The sequence below is a fragment of the Homalodisca vitripennis genome, chromosome 1 (genome assembly GCF_021130785.1).
Source record: "Homalodisca vitripennis isolate AUS2020 chromosome 1, UT_GWSS_2.1, whole genome shotgun sequence".
Taxonomy (NCBI): Eukaryota; Metazoa; Arthropoda; class Insecta; order Hemiptera; family Cicadellidae; genus Homalodisca; species Homalodisca vitripennis.
The window spans coordinates 59,566,467-59,589,935 of NC_060207.1; the positions used below are offsets into that span (position 1 = coordinate 59,566,467).

Here is a 23,469-nt window from a genome sequence, read left to right on the forward strand (position 1 = left end):
CTTGCGTGAAAAGAGACATTAATTTAAAATTAGCTCAATTCAGCCATTACCATGTGGACACATGAACAGACAGTAGTTGCTGGCTTTATTATTTTTCTTGTGTAATGGAGAAAACTAAAAATATTTTAAGAAATAAATTGTAATTTAAAAATTTTTCTGTTTATATTTGTGTTAGAAATCTGAAATAGTTCTAATTTATTTTGTAACATTTAAATGGCATATTATACCTCACATGAATAGCTTAAGTCTAAAGCATTAACAAAATGATTCAGACAGGTTGTAGGAATGAAAACGAAACTAGTCTTTTGCTAAGAATTGTGTGGTACCATTGAGTTAATTCTACAGGAAGAGTGCCTGCACATCCACTAAAACTTTTACTGTAAACCAGTTATGGAGTCCTTATGACACATCAAACACCTCCATTATATTCACTTCGATTATGCCAGCCATTCACACCAAAAAATAATTCACGTAGCCAAGACCCTAAGGGGCAAGCACACTTGCTCAACTGAATAATAGCTTAAAAAATGTTCACAAAAACAATATTTAACGCCTTTGTCAAGCATGGATACCCATCATTCATGGATTGGTTGACAAGCAAGTCCAGTTAGCTCTGATATCTCCAAATCTTCTCATAAAAACACGGCAGAACACGTATCACTCATCACCACATACTTCCACAATCTCAATAACATCCCTCAAAGATGGCTACCAAATGTTACAACCTTCCCCCACACCAAAAATCTGTCTTATAATCCTCTCCAACAATACTTTTCCATCAGAAAATTCCAGATTTTAACTCAACACTAATTAACTCAGAATGTGTCCATAGTCATGTGAAAATAAGAAGTGTAAGACAAGAGTAAGAATTATATTCTGCCAGAAAATATTCCACACAAATACATTGGTTTGAATGTAAGAAACAATTCATAAGAATTGTGTCCCTTAAATGCCAATCCAGAACCTTCTTCATGATCTTGAGGAAGAACGATGTTAGGCTTATGGGTCTGTAAGCCTTTACATCATCATAGGAGGATGTACCTGACTTCAGAATAAAAATAACCCTAGAGATCCTCCAAGATGAGGGTATGACTCCTGTCGCTAGGCTCGTTCTAAACAGTCATAGGAGCAGATGTATCACCAAGTCAGCACTTTCCTTTAGGAGAGCAGGAAAAGTGCTATCGGTACCTGGTAATTTAAATTATTTAAACGACTTTAGGGCCCATTTGATCCCTGAGTAGTTAATGACAGTCTTTGCACAGTTCAGTCCTCTTTAGACGAGCTCCCTCTAGGTTCTCACCGGCATTCACTAGTGACTTTTTCACTGGTCTGGAATGATCCTGGGAAGTGTGTGTTCAGTAAACACTGAAGGGTCTCCTCAGGATCTTTGGTGTGAGTTCCATCTTCACTAAGTATAATACCCACCACATTTATAAGGCTTTGAGCTAGGACTTGTGAAGTTTTAAAAGTCAGGTACATTATCAATACTCTGACAGAATTCTCTCTGTGAGTTTCTGTTAGCTCTTCTCACCTCTTTATTATACTCTGTTAGGGCAACCAAATACCTATCCCAGTTCCCTGCACATTTGCTTGTATTATATGCTCTGCAAAGGTTTTTCTTCAAGGCTTCCAGCCTCTGGTTCCACCAACATGTTTTTTTCCTTGAGTTCTTTTCTGTTTCAGGGCAGGCTTTAGGGTGCGATTCTTTTATGGTGTATTGCAATGAATTGGCCATATCATCAACCCCTTGCCTTTAATACCCATTTTCCCTTTCTAGATTGCTTCTTACCTCTGCATTAAAAGCTTCCCGATCTGTTTTCTTTGGATTTCTATAGGTCTTATTAATTTTTTTTGACCTTGTGTTAAAGGAGATATAACTATGATCTGAAGCAGATATTTCATCTAGCACACTCCAGTTTAAAACGTTAGTCGTAATACTGTTGCTAGCGAGAGTTATATCTAAGACCTCTTCTGTTTTCCCTGTACCTTTGTAAAAAAGTTGGTTTACGGCCTTGATTCATGATAACTAAGTTAGATTCTACTATAAAATCTAAGAGGCACTCACCTTGGTTGTTGATGTTGCTGCTTCCCCAAGCAGTATGGTGGGCATTGGCATCACAACTGACAATCAGGTGCCTCTTGGTAAGAGTTCCGATCTCCACAATCCACCTCATCTCTGCAGTTGGCGGTGGTTTTGGAGAACTATATGGGATGTAAACTGCTGCAAACAGAATTCTGATGTTGCCATAACCTGTCTGCAAGTACACCTCTGTCATGGCTATGTCTCTGGAACACATTTGTGCTATTTTAATGATTTGATTTTGTTACTGACATATATCACCAGAACCATCAGCTTATTCAGAGAGTCTTTGTCAATATGTAGGAACAGGAATTCGCTGTTGGTGCTTGTTTCCCTCCAACAACAGTCCATTGGTCTGTTTCAAGGTCATTCTGTTTTTTGAGAGCTTCGAACAACTCATGCTTTCTGTCCACCTAAATGTCCTTGGGAATAAAGGTTAAAACTTTAAAAGTCTTTACCAGGCTTTTGGCTGCCTATTTTTTGCTGAATGCCTTCAAAAGGACTCAGCTCCTGGATTTGCTTCTCCAGCCACTCCTTGGTTTCTGTGTTGGCACAGCCAACCACTATCGTTCCACCTTCAACATGACAGCTGAACATCCTACAGTTTTTGCCCTTGAAGGCACGTTTGCCCAGAACTTTCTTCAGATTGTTGGCTTCCTCCATCGATAGCTTAACTTCCGGGTGTTCAAGCCGGACAATAGTCAGTTTCTCCACATAGATCTTTCCAGCATATGTTACGAGTGTCTTCTTGCTGACACCTCCTTCATGTCCCTTCATTCTTTTTCACCTCCCTTTGCCTGCTCTTTAAGTGTCAGCTACGATCGCACACCTGCATAGCTTGGGGTTTGCTGCTTTTGTTTTTTTGGCTAATTCGAATGAAGTTTTTCCTTGCTCTGAGACTACGACAACATCTCAGTTCTCTTTTGAAAAACCGGCTTCGTTGTGTGGTTTTACCAGAGCTCAATTTTTTTCTTCCCACCTCTTTGGCCTTTCCTTCCAGGGGAGTATCGGCTCACCTCTAGCGACAGCCTCTTCTATCCTCCCCTTTCATAGTTCGCCTATATAGAGCCGCTTCTTTTTTGGCTCTTCCGGCCGAACTTCAAGTTCGCCTTGGAGAAATACTTGCGATTTCAGGACCAAACCAAGAGGGGGAATAGGTTTTCTACCCTAGTCACTGGAGTAGTGTCAAATGAAGGTGGCTTCCTCTTCTTGTCCTGCCTTCCCCTTAGAAGTCGCAGCACAAGACGAGGATGGTACATGCCAGTTCCCCATAGGCAACGGATGGATTGGTTGAGGAGATGGGGAGATAGTCAACCAGTGGGTACCAAATTATAGGAAGCAAACTTACTTAAACATAAGGATTCTCATGTTTAAACCCCTTCTTCCTTGGCAGGTTTACTAAAGAACTGGTATCATGAACTGTATAGACTGTGCATATACAAATAGACTATGAGTTGTTAATAAATTCATATTGTGTGTAAGATAGACAGTAAAAGTATACAGTTGTGTTTAAACAACTTGAAAAAAAAAATTGAAGGAATCAATCCGTTTAGAAATAAATTAAAAAATTATCTCATATCACGATCATTTTATTCTTTTGAAGAATTTTTGAGGGTTTGGGCCATTAAAAAAAAATAAAAATTGAGTTGATTTTAGTTGTTTAAATTAACAATATTTATGTTAAGTTAACATAAGATTTTAGATAAGTTAACCTGTATCTGTGATGATATTAGTCTATCTGTATTTGTGACACTATTCTGACTGTATTTATAATATTACAGCTTTGAATAAAGATCTATGACTATGACTATAATAACACTGGACACTTCAAATTGAATCTCTCTGGGATTGGCAAAGTGCTCAATGGAAATGCAATAAGAAGAAGAAGAGGAATATCCATACAATCTGTCTGCTCTTCCTATCCTATAAAAACTTTAAAATATGGATAGTTCAGAAATTAATGGTTGACGTTTGCAGTTGTTCACATTTACAACTTGTGCAGACATGGGACTGTTTAGGGGACTATCAGTGCTCTTATCTCTGAACATTTTTGAGACAGGTTATAATCAGTACAAAACTGGGAATGTTGTAGCAAATGAAAGAAAGATGAGGTGTACAAAACTCTGTGAGGTGAGTGTGCCTTCCACATTGTTTATGAGGGAAAACCCAGTTGTACTAATTAAATCTCAATGTTTTAGACTGATGAGGTACCCAGACACAGTCCAAGCTAACTTAATATCATCTCCACGACGTTGCCGCAGGGGCTTCCATCTCCTGGAGGACGAGGCTACAAATTTTCCTCTCTCCGAAGATCTGGAAATCAACCATCCTGAGATCACATTTGACACATTCTTTAAGAGAGTGACAGGACCTAACAGAGACTTAGCAACTGATCACTCCAAGAATGATGGCCATGTCTTTCAGGTTTGAACAAAGCAATATTAGATTTATTTGTTATTTATTTTCATTATTAACAATATTATTGTTACATTAGTATTGTTATTGGCTGAACACTAGTAAAGCCCATTACTTGAGAGAGTGAAACAATTTCATTTCTTTATGTCTGTTTACACAATTCCTACTAATTGGGTATAGATTTGAAATTTTCCATAAAGGTAAATTCTATCGTATATAGGAAATACTCAGTTCAATGAGGATGTATGTCACTCTATGCTATTTAGGTGAGGGTTAATGAATATTTTTACATTTTCTTATGGTTAACCATGATACTAACTAGAAAATAGTGTAATAATACATTGTAAACAAATTTAATAGTCATATGAAATTTTAATGTGACACATTTAGCCTAACAACCCACAAGATTTCTTGAGAAAGATTAAAATAAATAAAAATGCCTTTAATCAGCCAGCGTATTTCAATTTACAACTGCTTCTTTAATCAACTTTTGTCCAGTAAATTACAAATAAATACACAAAAATTTGAAAAAATCAAACGTAACCTAAAAAATAAAGAAATTGTTGTGATAAAGTAAAAAAACTAACTTCATCTATTTCATCTAAAGACTTTAAATTTTGCATGATACTTCATTCCTACATAGATAAGAATGAGTTCTATGATAGTGTTTGTTCATCCATGGGATTTGGCTGTGTGTCACTCAGTAGGGTAACACAATTTCACTTCTGTCGAGGGATGTAAGAATTTCTTTTTCGTATGAATGTCTGTCTACATCAATAATTAAATAAACTACAGACTTAAAGTTTCATCGAAGCCTGTTATAGGACTTGTGGTTAGCGTGTTCTTACCTCATGTTGGTATTAATGCTGTACTATAATAAAATGGGCTTTACTATATATAGTATTTAATATTTAATTCTGACATTTAATGTATATCATTTATGGTACTTTTTAAATGACAAATAACACTATACATTCCAAGGCATATTTAGAGGAGTGTCTGGGGAAGCTGGTCCCACCTCAATTAAAAAACATATATTACCTAAAATAATAAATCCACTAATAACTGTAGTATTAAATAAAGTAGTATGTTTCCAAGTATGTCCAGCTTTTTAAACTCAAATAACAACAAAATAGTAATTTAGGAATGGTTTTCAGTGGCTCTTTCCATCCAACCTTGGAAGGATTTCAAAGCAGTCATGCGTTGGACCTGTACATTTAGCTATTTAGTCAGAATCCTCTATCCTTTTACTACATCTTAAGTGTGTTCTTATTAACTTATCAGCTGATATTTTGTATTACCATACCAACCAGGTGACGCTATACAAGGATCCTGTATATGAGGATTTTGGGTTCAGTGTGTCTGACGGTCTGTATGAGAGAGGAGTGTTCATCAATCGTATCCGGCGGGGTGGACCAGCTGACACTTGCAGACTTCTTCAGCCATATGATCGTATTTTGCAGGTATATTATAGTACAAGATTGACTGATTTCAATATAATTAAAATTTAGCCTACTGAAGTAAACATGAGTCATTAGTTTTAAAATATTCAGTCTAAAAAAAAAACAAATTAAATAATATATAGAAATGTTTTACACAAAAATGTGTGATCAGTATACTAGTGGGGACCACTTGTCTATTTAATTCTCCATCACAATACTAGGTGGATGTTCTCTATCCATCACATGGGGTGTTTTTAAATAACTGAAGAATAGTCAGTACCTTCACATGGACCAACTGTTTAGCATTAGAGAAAAAATCAATTAAGTTAGACGCTATATCATCATTCCTAATACTTCTTCCCTATTTTACATTTGTAGCTTTCTTTCTTTTGCAGGTGAATGAGACACGGACAGAAGACTTGGACTGCTGTCTGACAGTGCCTCTGGTGGCGGCAGCTGGTGACAAGCTTCAACTTACAGTGCGACGCGGACACTACTCCTCTCCCCACCACCACCATACCCATCCTCCCGAGCTCAAGGTCAGTACTGCTTTCCAGAAAATTTTAAAATTATTTATTATCTAATGCTTGTATGTCATCCTTCAAGTTATGATATAGAGATTGCACCTTGCGTTAAGTTGGAATATCAAGGGAGGAAATTGGTAAGAACCCTGTAACTTAACACAACTTGATTTTGAACTGTTCCTACAAACGTAACCTAACCACACGTTACTGAAACTCAAGTAACCTGTTCCAATTCATAATTAACTCAACATTTTAATTTTTTCAGCTGATTACAGCTTCCAGCTTGTGCTGTAACGTTCATTCTAGTGCATCTAACATTCCTGGTAGTTGGTTGCAATACCAAAGTGCACCATCCATTGTTCTTTTTGCTGTCACCTTTATTTATATGGGACATTTGTTTGTCATCATGATAGGAATAGGTGCAACCTTGCAACCTTAACATGAGCCATCACTCTTGATTACCACATTTTAATTTCCTAATTCTTCAAGGTTTGCTCTATCATATTGGGGAGAACCCAAAATCTATCTCACTCTTTATTTTCTTACAAAGCTACCCTCTTTGCACTGCCTTTATTAGCTGTTAGCATGTGGAAGTGCAAAAGTGGAGATGCACCAACTTCTCATATTCACCTCTAGGGTTTCAAATTAAACTTTTATTTAATGAAATTGAATCCCAGATGTTTTGGAATTGTACGTACATTGATATTTTGTTCTAAGAGATATTTTACTTCAGTAATAAAGCTGAATTGCTGATTTTTTTTGTTCCAGGACCACAACACAGCACCGCTACCATGGATGGAGGATGATGACCAGGATTCACAACCTCCTCCTCCCACTCCACCACCACCCCCCATAAAAACGCCAACTATCACAAAAACCCTCTAGTCATTATTGCAATTTATATAAATAGTGTTTGTGCATGTGTTTTCTTATGTTTTGTTTGTCTATACATTTAGTGTGAAATAATTATATTGTAAATATAACAAAATGAATAAAGTTCCTACAAGAAAATAATGCTCAAACTTAGTGAAAAAGTTTTAGTTAAAACCATCAAGTTCATGTGTCTACCTCATAAACTTCTGTGTTTGTGCCATAAACTAATACATTTTAATATAAAATATGGTATAGTTATAATTTATTTTATTTTCCTTTTCCTCAGTTCACGTTTCTCTCTTCTTTTTACTTTATGATTTTGTAAAAAATATACTACATTTGTACTAATATAAATATTTTTCAAAGACTAAAATGTGAAACAATTGACAATAACAGTGCTAAAAATCAAACTCAGCAATTTCTACAGGAGTAAATAGTTCTTGCTTTTGGGTTCATTGGAGGTTTAAAAGTTTGAGTGCTGGCCCCAGATTAGTAGCCATCTTTTCATAGAATTCTGGGCATTTTTTGTGATTGTCAAAACATCATAAGTCAAAAACTATCAAACATATATGAAAAATGCTTACATACCAGCTGTGTTTCCTTTGTTTTTTCATTTCTATTAATTTAAAAGTAGGTAGTTAAATTATGTTAAAAATTTAATTATTAAAAAAAGAGCACATGTTTTAAAGAAAATATTTAGTTTAAACATATTTTATTACAAACCTCTAAACTAGATATTTATTTCACATCTTATTTGAACATAGAAACTAACCTCTGATGGTTATATAGAAATGGGTGACACTTTGCAGTTTATTTTAGTACAGTACACTTTAAGACATGTTTTGTATAGTGTTATTGTGCTTTCCCAATAAGCTGATTCAATACATCACATGCATTACAGTGATGGGTTGTGTTACTAATGTGATAATAGATGTCACAGAAAAAAAATATAGATTATAAAAAAGTTGAACCAAAAATATCAATCCCATAAAACTATGCAATTCACGTTCATATAGTTCAACAAAAAATATCAATCCCATAAAACTATGGTTCTTATGGAATTTTGCTGTCCCATAATACTAAGGGAGTTTATACTCAAAGTGTTAAACACTTTTATTGATTATTTCATTATTTGACCAAATTTTATAACAACAATAAAATTCTATAGGAAGACAAATTAAACATGTTAAAGAATAAATATCGTATATTTAAGGCTAAAAATAAATAAGGCTCTTTGGTTTGTTATGGCGTGTGAGAGAATGATCGACAATCTAAGGGCTCTGAGGCTCCTCCATGTACCGTCTGTTGTTGAACCAAGCTCCGTACTCTGGACCCCCATTGAAGCCGTAATGCTGTGCTGCCAGTAAGTTTACCTCCTGTAAAATAAAATTATCGCCATATTAAAACACTACAAATATTAACTTTAACATTACTGATGTCAACAAATTGTCAATGCATTTGAATTAAGATAAAATTGTTCTATATATGATAAAATCAGTGCACTAAAACAGTATATAAATTAAACAAGACAACTTATCATTGACAATTTATTACTGACACTGCATAAGATAGAAGAGAGGGACAATTTTTTAGAAATGTGTACAGTTTAAGTTACAGAAGAGCAAATGGCTGCTAAAACTTGCTGAGAAGGTGCAAGTGAGTGCATCTTAGCTCCTGTCGGTTATTTGATACATCCTCAGTTTTTATGGCAACAGGACATCCGATACTTGTATTACTTTGCTGTTTTTGGTCACTCAAGTGTTTTGTTACAAAGTCTTCCATTACCAATCTTCTTCCTGATAGTATGCATTACACTAAAACTGCCATGGCCCACTTTCACATTCCTTTTGATCAACTTTTCTGTGGTGCTTACAAGTAGAACAATTTCTTTGGTTGACAATGAGGTCTGTTTAAACAAGTAGTCAACCTTAATTATTGTTGTCTTTCAATAAAACATTTACAACTGTGTATGTAGTATGTACACATTTACGGCACATTTTAACTGCCTTTTATTTCAAATTTAGAGAACAAAAGTATCAAAACATTATTTTATGTTATGCTATGCTATAGATCTATTGTCATGTACTTGACCTCTAAGCACAAAAAATAACACATCAAATGTAGAGACAAAAATGTGAAAATTATCTTTATTACTAATATGATTTTATTTCAATTCCAGTATATATTTTTCTGAAAATCATTAAGATGTTTCTCAGTAACCACAAACAATTATATACAACAATTAAAATAATTTATTTAGTACTTTTGAGTCAATGTTATCTACTAAATATGAAAAATCACCTTTCAATCTTTCATGGTTACTAAGTGTAAACTTATTGAAAAAAGCTCATAAAAATTTATAAAAAAAGAACTTTCAGAATAAATAATTAGAGCCCACATGACATCACATTAAGGTGTTTTTCATTCACTACATTTTGTTAGTTGTTTTCAATATAATATGTGAATCCCCAAACATTGTTATTGCATTAAATGCAAATGAACTAATTTCGGTTTTAATCTTGTCAGAATTCAAAATTCTTGACAGGTTGTTCATACTGTTTACAACAAAGTTCTATATAATTATTATATATTTTATAGTTTTACTAAAGGTGGCAGATATCGTCCAGTAGAATTAATTTTATTGATTCTGATCTCATTAAAAACAAATACTTCACTAGACCAAATCTACTTTTAGTTAGATTTCATATAAATCTGTCTATTCTTATTATCACCTCCATAATGCGATTTTCAGAAGATTTTGGCATTTTCTCCAATAAGTCTTAAATAATACAATGTTTCAAGATGGCAGTCATTTGGATTTAAGCAACAATTTTTACTTATCTAATTCCTAACATAGAGCTAGAACATTTAATTATTGAAATAAAATACATAATTATAAACAACTTCTACTTCTTCACTTGTTTTGATATTTCTTAAGATTTCAAGATGGCGGCCAAACAAATTTTGGAAATAGCAATGGTTATGTATTTGTTATAATATATATTATAGTGCAAAAAAAGTGTTCAGGTCATTTACATTATGTTTTTTCTTAAGTGCTTTTTATATCTCGTAAGTGCTTTTTTTATATCTCTTTTTATATCTGCTATATTTACAGATAGCATGCATACAAAGTTTTAAGTATTATGTACAATCTTGTGGGTATAATATTGTAAACGCGATAACTACCGTAGTTCTTAATATGACTAGATTCAGACTAAATATGGTACAGAGGCAGTATTTACATATAGCTTGGTTCAGCCGGTCTTAACCAATAGAAAGTTTTAAGAAGGCAGTCATTGCCATTTGGAGCAAATTTTTATCTTTGGTATTTCACAACATAAATAAAAATTGAAACTTTTCTTAAATTTTCAAGCTATTTCAAGCAACATTCTTACTTATTTTATAATAAATCTTAAGATTTTAAGATGGTGGCCATTGAAAGTTATATACAATTGAACCTTCATAAGTGAATATGTTTATAAAAATAATTTCAGATCAATTGTAACTAAATAAAGTCTATTTTTACAAAGGAATTTATATATATAAAACAGATTTTGTTTTGTAAGGTTTCAAAATTATGGAGTTTCTAAATGTCTGACACTATTATGATTGTATCAGTGTTAGGCAAAGTAAACAGTAAACTAATAATCCATCTTCAGCCTGATGTTTTGAGATAGCCACATGTGAAATCTACCTTTCTTTTGACTAAGCTAGGAGAGATATTTAGATATTGGATATTAAAAGTGTACCACATTTTATTGTTTATTTTGAAAGTTTTATTATTCAGGATATGGTATAATTTACTATCTTGGAGATTATTGCACCTGAAGCTCATGTCTGTCTCTATTTGTTTTGATGGGCATATTCCATTATGTTATCCGATCCAAGAAGAGTTTTTTTTTTTTTTTTAAAGCTGAATTGAACCGTGTCCGGCTTTTCAGTTCTTTGATGCTATCTAGAAGGGAATTCCAAGTTCTGCATGTGGTAACAATCTCGTATTTCCTGTTTTTTATCTTTATATATATAATTTATCTGCAAACCTGACTCTGTACAGAATATTTTCAGAACAATATAATGTAATGTGTCAATATAATATTGTGTAAAGACGACCTTATAGAGCCTTTAGTTGATATTGCTAACAAAATCATTCTCTACTGGAACCTTCTCCATCAGCTTTGAAACTTTCAAAAGTATATCCAAAACACAAACAAGGATGTACAGCACAACCATCTAATTATAGACCGATATCCTTAATTCCAACCATATCAAAAGTTTTTGAAAAAATAGTTCTATCTCGTCTTTTAAAACACCTAACAAAACAATCAACTTCTGACAAAATACCAACATGGTTTTATGCCTGGAAAATCCACAACCACTGCTTTGATTAGTCTGGTGGAATTCATCATTGACCAACAGGAAGAAGGAAATACAACTACTGCTATTCTGCTTGACTATAGTAAAGCTTTTGATTGTCTTGACCACAAACATCTCCTTAAAAAGCTATCATCAACTAGGAATTCGGGGAACAAACAAAAGAGTGGTTTAAAAGCTATTTAACAGACCGAAAACAACTGGTGGAGATAAAACACTATAACAATGGAAAACTAGAATTAGTAAGATCACATCCGAAGAAGATCACAAGAGGAGTCCCTCAAGGATCGGTTCTAGGCCCTGTTTCTGTACATACTCTTTACAAACGACTTTTCCTAAACTCCTTGAGCTCTATTGCAACTGTTTAATGTACGCAGATGATACAGTGTTATTACTTGGCAGAGAAAACACAGACACAAAACAACTAGAAATTGATTCCTTCACAGCCATAAATATGGCAATCCAATACTGCCACAATAATGACCTTGTCCTCAATGAAAAGAAAACAAAACAACTAGTACTAGGAAGAAAACAGAGAAGTTGTCACACGAATACCAGAACTTGATGAAGTTATTAGCTCCACCAAATACCTTGGAGTTACAATTGACGAAGACTTATCGTGGACACAACACATCAACTTACTCTGCAAGGAAACTTAGCACAGGACTGTATGTGCTGAGAAGAGTGAGAAGTATAAGTGACACCACAACTACCAAGACTGCATTACTATGCAACTCTTTGAGTCACACATACGCTATGGAATAGCTGTATGGGGAGGAAACAACTAACACTAACCTACAACGTGTCTTCCTAAAACAAAAAAGAGCAAATCAGAATTCTAGGGAACCTTCAAACCAAGAGAAACATGCAGAGACACTTTCAAGAGCCTGAAGATTCCTCACAGTCATAAGCATCTACATTCTAGAAGTTGTGACTTATATACACATCAAGGCGCCAGACGCGGCAAGAAATGGAGCACAGATCCACCACCATAACACCAGGCACGCAACCAACTACTGCCTTCCTGTGCATCATCTTAGTAGGACTGAGAAGAAACCCAGCTACACTGGCGCCAAAATGTGGAAACTCTCTACCAGAAGACCTTAAGAAGACAGAAGTACAAAAGTTTCCACGCCGCCTGAAGAGTTGGCTTCAGGACCGACCCTTCTACAGCCTAGCAGAGTTCTATAACTGGAAACAACATTTCAACTAGCACTAACTTGAAATTATTTTACCACTTTGATAGAAGCATTTTAACACAAACTTTGACATGTCCATTTTTAACTCCAACTTGGTTTCATTTTGTATCATCAATGTTAACTTTAGATTTTTTTCATTCTATTTCATATGTACATTTTTCTCTGTAGAAGTTTCATATGCAGCCAGATTGTATTCATTTAACACTGCTTTATTTTTAATGTTTAACAGTTTTAACATTTGTGTCAAGTAATAATCACTGATCATGTAACATTACATGTTTTATATAATATGTTAATTAATGTTCTACACTGTAATAGTTAGTAACTTTGTATTTGACGCCATTACTAATCTTAACGATTATGTAAATAAAGAAATTTTGAATCTTTGAATCTATAAAAAAGTGTCAGAACGAATTGAGCTATAGACTTGAAAGTGTCCACAAAGTTTAATTTCTACAAAGGCAAAATTAAGTTTAATTATGGTCCATATCTATCCATGCAGATCAAGCAGAGTCTAACTCTGTTCACTAGATATCTTGAAAACAGATAGATCTTGAAATGTTACGTATTGTGATATCATTTAAGAAGCTAACAAAATAGAATAAGCGTATATCAAAATTATGCAGATCAAAACATCCATTATGCTTAATGTTTAATTAAAAACTTTCAATGTTTTCATTTTATGGCTGTTTCTGGGTATTACATTATTGTTTTATAATTATTAAAAACATAATTTTTATGACAACAAATAAGCCTCATATTGAAAGGAAGATACACCTAAACCAATATCTATGGCCAGATATTTTCCTGTATTAATTTTTAGTTAATTCAGCTTTAAATTCTGTACATATGATAATGCATTTTCAAATGTCTAACAAGATCAATTTATTTTTCTTATGTGATTGAAGATAAAATCTTGAGTTTTATTCTGAATTTAGTTAGCAAAAGAATTATTAGAAGTAAATAAATTGACATTTGTTATATTTTGAACTCTTAAACACTTTACCTTTCAAACAATATTTATAATAATTGTCCTGTTGGAATGGTTATTGCTGCCCATTGCAGTTTTAGTTTTCATTTTCCTAACAACCACATATAATATGATTAAATACCTTTCAATGGCCAGTTATACTGGATAATTCAAACAAAGCAACTCTGAGCTCATATAGAAATAGCAGTGGAAATTAATGAATAGTAACTGACTGCAAAGGGTTAATAGTATTTTGAATGAGCTTAATTTGAAAATGAATTATTTGAATAAACATGTTATGTTATGTTTTATCCAATTTATACATTTTAAAACAGATATCAACATTGTTAGTGGTCTGAGCTACCTAGTATCCATATACTGTTTAAAATTCTCTTCAAACTTATATATACTAAATATTTACAAGGAAACATCAGTACACTATGCACCTCCCTTTGCCACAAAATTTTACATGAGCCTCACCTTGGTTTGTTGCTGATCTGCATTTTGAGCTCCATGCATGGCAGTGTACACCAAGTTGATGACAATGATGATCAGAGCCAACTTGCCTACCCCCAAGGCCTTTAGAGCGAGCAGTGTCAGCTTGAGAAGGAACAGAGGAATCATCTTGGCTTGGACAATCAGTGGTATCAGCAAGAATGGTAGAAATTTCTTTAGAAACTTCTTAGCCTTTTTCAGCTTTGGTTTTTTAATTTTTATTTTTATTCCACCTCTTGGTTCTGAAACAAGCATTTTCATTGGGTTATTAAATTTAAATTAACTAAATAGTGCTATAGTAATGATTAAATAAAGTGTAATTTAAAGTATTAAATTAAACATATACTGATCATAAATCATCTTTAAACCATGTTTACATCATTAAAATTGATGTTCACAAGAAGTTTAAAATATATATAAATTAAAGATATATAGTTTAGGTATTATATTGATAAGAAGTTTTATACAACAGAAAGCAAGTTTAAAATCCACTTTTATTTGCTACTAATATGACGTAAAAATCAGTTTCGATAAACATTATTTTAAATCGTAATATAAAATAGCCTACATAATTTTGAAGTAAGTATAGAATTTGGTCACATTTAATAAGGAAAGTCAAAGTTAAGAATTTAGTATTTAAGGAAGCACTGAACTTTTAATTTGAATTGGTAAAGAATACCAATAATTCTAAATGTTTGTACCAATTTAATACCAGGTGTCATATTTTATTACATTTCTATACATTACTTCTTACCAGTACTTCATTGAATAATGAATTTGTAATTTTGTTAATTGGTAGAATAGATATTCTTAATTATTTTACATGAAATGTATGATAATTTTAATTTAAAAAAAATGTTGTTTTTATACTTTTAACTCTTAGTGTTGCAGCATTTAATGGAATCTGCTCATATGATTTTCATAACTTGGTATTTACTTTTAAAATGCAAGAAATCAGGGTTATTTCCATTTCTAAATATTTTAAACATGATAGAGAGATTTTGTATTTAATTAATAAAATTTATAACATACTTTTAAAGTTATTATTACATTTTTCCGTCATTATGAAACCTCTCCTTATTGAAACCATTGCTGCTTCATTTAGTATTTTATCTAGAGACCACTGTATTTAAGCAAGGCTTCTTCAACTATAAATAACATTTGTAAGACAAACACCTAAACATATTCAGACTTCATCCAGATCTTGTAGTTAGTGGTTACTTATATTTGCAAATAGATATCCTCTTCAAACTAGTCTTTAAAAAAATTCACAGAAAGAAAAGAATTTAAAATAATTTGTCATTACACAAATTTTACCATGAACAATATTATTATCAAGACTATTATGTAGGGGAATGAGAATATCGTTAACCAAATAGTTTATATCTACATATTATACTCACAAAACATTTGGGTACGGAGAAATCAGTCATAGCAGAACAAATTTTAAAAACTAAATATACATACAATAGGCACTGACAAAACTAAAATAGTTGCAAAAATGAGTATCTTACTATTATCTAAGAATAATAAGAGAAACTTTAGAGATTGAGAATGAAAATAGCTTCAACAAAGAAGATAGAGTCAGATTATCAAAATATGGCAGACTGTAATAAAGAAGACCAATATTGATCACTGATTGGTTAATTTTCAGCTAATCTCAACAAAGCTCCACCTCCTTCATTTGCCTATTGAAGTTTATTACAGGTCCCGCTAGTTTTGATCCAAGATTCATTGGCTGAAGAAGGCTCTGCATAGAGAGGCTACAATATTTCAAGATTTGAATTGTGTTTAGCAATTTTTCTACATGGTTTGAACTGGAAATCGTTAATGATAATCAAGAAACTAGCTGTATAAATTGGAATCAGTGTAGAAGAATGTTTCATTTTCTGTGAAGATGTGAAAATTTATGACAGAAGCAAGCCTCAAAAAGAAGATATTCAGTATTATAAAACAGTATTGGTAAACTTCTTTATGATTATAACTTTTCCTCTCAAGAAATCAATCATGTATTAATCAGATGGATATGTTTAATGCACTCAATAAAACCAGTTATTGAACTCTTAGGAGCACCAGATGTAAAGAAACACACCTGATTCCAATACCACACCATCGAAGATAGTTGCTACTTGGTGAGGTTGTGAGCTCGATTCTGGTGTGTTGTCAATGTTTTGAACTGCTTGACTAGCTCTTTCCTCGGAGACTCCTGTGGCAGAGGACTCAGCTCCACAGGAACAGTTCTGCAGCATCACGCTCAGCACCACCGCAGTGGTCAACACCTTACTCAACATCACCAGATCCCACATCTTTGAATATCAGGAACTGTGGTAGCACAGGATCTCTGAAAAAGAACATTTATTCAGTGTTAAAATAATGTTAAGTTGGGTACCATAACATGATAAAGACATAAAAGGAAAGTGAAACGAAGGACAACTAAGGAAGATTTGGAGAGGGGTGAAGGGGATGAGAAAACTGGCTGAGGATTATTCCAGAAAAGACAGCAGGAGTTAGATTCCAAACAGACCAATGATCTTCAGTACTGCATAGAATTACTAGGATCCAATATTACAAAAATGTGTTGTGTATTTTTTCATGAAATAAATTACTGGCATTGTGAGAATGAGCTCTTTGGATACTTGAGATAAAACTGCACAGCAAAAAATTACACTTTGATCTAATTATTTTTTTCTTATCTCTTTATTATAATAATAAATGTATATTGTGGCAACAATTTTTACAATTGCATATAAACGTCAGTGTTTTGTGTTTCTGTATACAGAATTCATCACATACAATTTAAAAAATAACTGCCATTCACTAACTCACACAGACACAATTTCTTTTATTTACTCAAATGTCATTTACTCTTGTCAGCCGTTCTTGATATACTTCATATCAGAACCAGATGATTGATCATTTTAGTTTTGGATTGCATCCCAGCGGCTCTTTATAAACTTGTCAACTGAGTAGAACACCCTAGACACTCATAGTTGTCTTAACCGGGCTTTGAATTATTTAGGGTCATTCAATTGTTTTGTTTCCTCAGGGAATCTATTGATCAGCCTGACAACAACCTAGATGACATACACTCAAATGTTGCCGTTCTGTGTTATTGTACGCGGAAGTTGTCCCTGCCTGTAGTCCTTTATTGGTGAACATTCCTGCCTTGAACCAAGTCACACTTGAATCAGCATTGCAGGGCCACCTCAACGATATACAGGCAGGGTAAAGTTAGCAATCTAAGCTCCCTGAAGGCATCTTTACAAGAATCTCTAAAATTAAAAGCTTTCTTTTGACTTCTAATTTCCCTTTCAAATTTGTATTTAGAACAGCTGCCCCATAACCTCAAGCCGTATGTCAGATGGGGATACACGAGGCAAAAGAAGGCTGCCCTTAGTATATCAACAGAGCAGAATTTTTTCCTGTCAGGATCGAGGAGTTCAACCTGTTGATGTACACAAGGAATAGGACGAGTCTAAGGATAGATCCCTATGGGACACCATAGGTCATTTGAATTCTCCCTGACAGTGCATTCGCACTCTGCACCTACTAGTTTCTATATCTAAGGTACAAAGAGAGCCATTCGTGTGGCAGGCCTCTAATACCACATGTTGTTAACTGATACTGCAATGTTTCATGGTGTACACAGTCAAATGCTTTAGATAAGTCGAGAAATGTACTTATCACATATTCTCTCTTTTCAGGCCATCGACAATTGTATTGATTCGAAATTGATCAGAACAAAGGATTTTAAAACGGTCTAAGAATTATTCTAATCTTGTCAGAAAAATCTTTTCAAAGACTTTGTTCATGATTGGAACGATTGAAATGGGGCGATAGTTGCTTGTGAGGCAGGAATCGTCATTTTTTAATGGGAATCAAAATAATGAGATCCATCTTAAATAGCTGACAAGAAATCCTAATATATGAGCATAAATAAAGTTGCATACTGATTTTAAAGGTACCTCGTTAAGATGAGAATAATATGAGAAGAATAAATAAATTTAAATAACAAAAGATGTTTATAATTTTTAATTATATGTAATGCTAGATACTGCATTAGCTTTATAATTGTATATTGAATTTTGGCAACCATAACTTCATGATGGTGGAGCGTTTGTATGTTTCCCTCAAACAGTAATAATAAACAAAATAATATATTACAAACCTTATCACTTTACGTACATTGCATTTTGCAATTTCCACATACCAGAGAGTTTTGGTATGTTTGTTTGGTAACATCCGTTACTTGTATACGATGTTCCAAAATTAATACATCTGCTGAAAACCAATATCAAACTGTTTACCACTGCAATACCTTATACATGCAGGCTTATACAGAAGAAGGTAAAATTACTGGAAACATGCAAAAGTATTGTTTGCATTCTTTATAATGAATCGAATTTGAATTATTGAATCATTTGAATAGTCAAAATGCATAGTAAAATTATAATCCTTGTTGCAATGTGTAACAATTTAATTACTAAGCAAATTAGACATAAAAAAGTGAACTCATATTCAAATATTATAACATATTAGTATATATAAATATAACATGAAATTAAAGTTTAAATATGTACTGTTATTTCTTATCTAAAGGAGCTTAAACATTTTACCCTTAATGTGGGTTTGGGCAGTATTTTATCTTAAAAATGAAATGCTGAGCTTCTCTGAATTTGTGCGTATGTAGAAAGAAGAAAGAAAAATTGAGAATTCATCTTTGCCTTGGGTCGAGAAGAACCGTTATTTTTGGCAAGGACTTGAAGTGGGCAAACTGGTGGACGGCCGGAAACGGCTTGGCCTTAATACAATAGTTACAAGCACGCTTGGGTTAAGGAAAGTAAAATAATTGGGTCATTATCACTGAGTGAGCACTGCGGTCGCGGCATCCCTAGGGCGGCCAGGAAGTGCTCAAACATGACCTGTGACAGTCCAGTCATAGTCGTAACATTTGTTACCGAAACTCTACAATAACGTTCTGGCCAATAAGCAGATCAATATAAATCATCAATCATAATTTTAATTTAAAAATGTAATAGATTTAAACAATAGCACAACAGAGTGCGAGACGTTTATTGTATAGAACTGCATTGTAAACAAACTCTTCTAATAAAATTTCCTGTAATCTTGTTAAGCATGTTGATCCTCTATAGACATGCACAGATATAGATAGTTTAAACCAGATATAATGGCAATGCATTACAAAAACGTATCATGTTTTGGAACATTAAACACAGCACAGGCTGCAACAAAGAGAATTGTAGGCTTACCTGACTTGAGTGCGAATGCACAGAGGATTGTCGTGAACAAGTAAACAACAGTATATGTGAACAGTCCAAGGAAGAGGTCGGTACACACCTCGCCGGTGGAAGAGCGACCGCAGACTGAGGAATGAGTCGAGCCTCCGAGGACCCGTGATCCCCAGACTGGACCTTGTGGAGAAGAGTGGGGGATGCTCCACATCCACTCCACTGGATCCTCGTGTGATCGGCTCTCACTTTTGGAATTCGAGAAAGTGATCCACACATGAATTGGCAATTCCGGGGGTAACCTATCCTTCAGCAAATATCCGGTGTCGTCCCGTTCGGTTCAGTGCGTACGTTTGGGCAAGAGGGTCATCGGGGCAAAAACTTCGGGATTTGGGGCTTTCGCCCCGGTTTTCTGTTCAATACCAATCCCATCAACGGTCTGATGTGTAATTCCCGAGTAATTCCGACATTAACCTGAGTCTAATATTATCTTCAAAGTTTAATATCTTGGAATAGCTTCATCTAGAAATACGAAAGAAATTTAATTAGGAAAACCATTTCTCTAAACTTGAGGTCTAATTCACTTTGATTGACCGAAATTCTCATAAGTTGCAGTTAAGTTTTAACTGAGTTGCAAAACATTTGTATGATATCCGTAATCCCTCAGGAGAACAAGTCACATTTTTGTGGACGCGTATTTAAGGGAATGTATAATATAAACGAAGAGGTGAAAATGAAATGAAATTAAAAATGTCTTTATTGAATATAACGTAAAACATATTCAATTAGCGAGGTTAGGACTATTAAGTCCTCTCTTACACCTAACCATAAATTAATAAACTCTACTATTACTGTAAAACAAGAGTCACAATACAGTTTACATTACTATTTTACAATCAAAAATTATAATCTCTATTTATATAAAGTAATAAAATGGTGGAGGCAGAGAGAGGTATAATACTGATCGGAAATACGTGGCGCGTATTTACTTCCGAGAAAAACCGGTTTGATACTTTTCTATTGGCTTTAATCGCAGTCTAACTTAACCGGATTGACAGCCTTCTCTGTGTCATTTGGATACTCCGGACAGTTTTTATTAGATGTAGTAGCCATTCAGTAGTTATTAAATATATCGGTGATGTGTCATTAAATGAATTCAAACAAAAATATATTTTTTTTAATTTATGCTACACCTCAGCACTATTTCGTTTGGATACTACTTTAGAACAAGGACTATATTGTATGTTTCTGCTCACAAGATATTTTTATGAAAAATGCTAAACTAGATTTCATCAACGAGCATTATTTAATGCACAGTAATTTAGAGTTAGATGTTAGTGGCTAAGCGTTTAGCGAAGCCTCTACCACCAGTTGATGGCGAAAATCCGATTTCTACCTGATTGTACGCACGATAACTATCGAACAAGTTGACCAACAGTGTCGAAATCTGACGCGAGATGCTAACTCTACTACTGGTATTAAAATGGTAAACATCGGACCATTGTGACCAGGTTGAGCTTCCGAATTTCATGATACGACGCGCGAGTTACCGCACCGCGTAGAGCAGCTGAAGTGACAGGAGTTTTATTCTATCTAAGGGTCGTCGGAAGGAAGAAAATAATACAAACATGTCACTTTTAAATCAGCATACAGAGATTCTATGTCTTAAACTTAAAAATAACTTCATCCCTGTTAAAGGATTATATTATTTTCTTCTAACAGTACATTTGAAGCAAATGTAATCATGAACTTTTTGTGTCTAGCTGATTTTATTAGTCGGTGTTTGAAACAACTCATCCCGAAACGCGAGCGGTAAGGAGATAAGCGATCGCGATTAAACCTATGGTCTTTGCATACACTCTGAAACATACATGAATTTTATATGCTTTGTACTTATCTTCTTTCAAAATCTTGTACACATATGCTTAAGAAATGCCAAGTTGCTTAGACAGGTTGATTAGTGGTTATTCCGGGTGGATTTTCAACAACATGCTTCTCATTTATACACTGTTCCTCGGTTTTTGCTATCTAGCATTATTCTTGACAGAACCTGTTTTTTTTTCAACTACCCATCTCGATGTAAGATTTTGATCCGGGTGCAAATAATTGAATAAATCCCTCATTTAATTGCAAGAACAAATTCGAGCGCCGTAACCGTGCATCATTAGCACTGTTGTTCGCGCTCACACTACAATTAAAACATACAATAGATGTTACTCCTCTCAATACTGGCAAGACTGTAATTACTAAGGATCTAATACCCAAATGATGAGTTGGAGATGTAGCTAGTTTACACTGGCCAGAATCCACTTGACGATTGAAGTTAAATTTGGAATTATCCAAGAATGTTCAAATGTTGCACATAAGTAAACTTTTATGTATTATAAATTAATTATGAGTTTGTGTTTTCTACTCCAATACACTAAAATGATATCTAGGTGTGTCCAGACTTTTAACTAACCCTATATAAGTGTTTGAATATGAACAGAATAGTGGTCTTAAAAGAGATGAAATGTCTTCTTCCAACTAAACTGTTTTATGTTTTTCACTGAATAATGTAGTTTTCATTTATTTGCCTGGTTTTCCATAATAAATTTGTAATTTACGTTTGTAAGTGAACTTATACTTGAAATATATGTACAAGGTAATGCTCTAATTAAATCTAATGATTGTGTAATATAAGAAAATATATTTTAAAATTAGCCACAACGTAGTTTAATTTGACTATCATTTACCTGATTTTCCCCCACCTGTTGAAGAGGAAATCAGATTTCTGCTTGTGTGAATCAGATCTTTGTTTACAATAATTTTCAAACTACTCAACTTAGAAGAGGGAAGTTTGATGTGAAACTTCACCTTTATTAAAAATGGTACATTGGACTCAGTCTCCGGGCCAGATCGTTGTCCGTATTGGGGGAGGGGGGGGGCACGAAGCCTCCCGCGCTGACCTGAAGTCTATATGCGTTTCACTTTGTTACTGTAGTGCAGTCATATTTTTCATGTGTGTAGTAATAAACATTTAGGAGTTTGCAGCTGTTAACTTTTAAAGAATCTATTAAAGTGTTTAAACTTTGACACAATATTTAAAAATGTCACTTATTAGCTATTATCACACAAGTCCTTCGATTATATTTACCCCAAGCACAGGTTTGACATGTCAACGGTTTGTTGATTTATGAAAATTGGGATTGCCTTACAAATTTAAGCATCTCATTTTAAGCGTGTACAAAGATAAGATTTGTACAGTGTAAAACAAAGAGGAAACGTAAGGTAAAAGAGAGACACAGAAGCAAGGTACTAACCATGTGACGTGACAAAGGCAGCACATCAGATGTAACGAGATGAAGCCTCTTGATTAAAGGAGTAGGCAATTAACACCTAGATCTCAATTCACAGCACTTTACGGGGTCACAGTGGTGATCTGACTCCATAATCAGGATCGCCCAAGATTTAATTAGCGGGGCCTCGTAACGCCGCTCCAGTGACCACAGGTAATGAAAACGCGCTGGGGCGCCGCGAACGCGTTCTTATCCCCTTATCTCTGCTGCATTTGTATCGTATATACAGTAAGTTACGCCCACAATAGTTACTACCCGCTTGATTCCTATAACTCTAAGAGTTTGAATTAAATGACCCCTCTTTCGTTATAAAATGCTTTAATTTATTGTCATGGCTGAACACAACGAAATATGTTGAGACTGGTTTAACATGAACTGAATAGCCTTCATAATAATTATTTGTTTTCATCGAGATTTTTTGTCGAGACAAAACACTCGAAATTTTTTGTTGTTGATCACATACTTCTAACATTAATAAACTGTGTCACTATCATAATTCCTTCACACCTTTAT

The 23,469-nt window shown here is 34.0% G+C and overlaps 2 protein-coding genes across 4 annotated transcripts in view; one reads left to right on the plus strand and one right to left on the minus strand.

The window, feature by feature from the left end:
• The window catches only part of LOC124362605 (glutamate receptor-interacting protein 2), a 53,378-nt gene extending 45,790 nt beyond the window's left edge, over nt 1-7,588 (plus strand). For both annotated transcript variants that reach the window (XM_046817258.1, XM_046817268.1), the window contains exons 15-18: nt 4,279-4,504; nt 5,809-5,958; nt 6,333-6,476; nt 7,230-7,588. In XM_046817258.1, coding sequence (XP_046673214.1) covers nt 4,279-4,504; nt 5,809-5,958; nt 6,333-6,476; nt 7,230-7,346 — 637 coding nt within the window. In that variant the 3' untranslated portion in view covers nt 7,347-7,588. The remainder of the gene's footprint in view (nt 1-4,278; nt 4,505-5,808; nt 5,959-6,332; nt 6,477-7,229) is intronic.
• Nucleotides 7,589-8,520: 932 nt separating this feature from the next.
• Nucleotides 8,521-19,885, minus strand: LOC124362616. Of its 2 annotated transcripts, none has more exons than XM_046817280.1 (4): nt 19,640-19,885; nt 16,462-16,710; nt 14,355-14,611; nt 8,521-8,710 (listed from the first exon to the last, which is right to left on the minus strand). In XM_046817280.1, exons 2-4 carry the CDS (start codon nt 16,673-16,675, stop codon nt 8,606-8,608), a joined length of 576 nt encoding a protein of 191 aa, XP_046673236.1. In that variant the 5' UTR covers nt 16,676-16,710; nt 19,640-19,885; the 3' UTR covers nt 8,521-8,605. The 2 variants fall into 2 exon arrangements, with proteins under 2 accessions (XP_046673236.1, XP_046673241.1); XM_046817285.1 differs by lacking the exon at nt 19,640-19,885 and adding an exon at nt 18,538-19,589.
• Between the last annotated feature and the right edge of the window lie 3,584 nt (nt 19,886-23,469).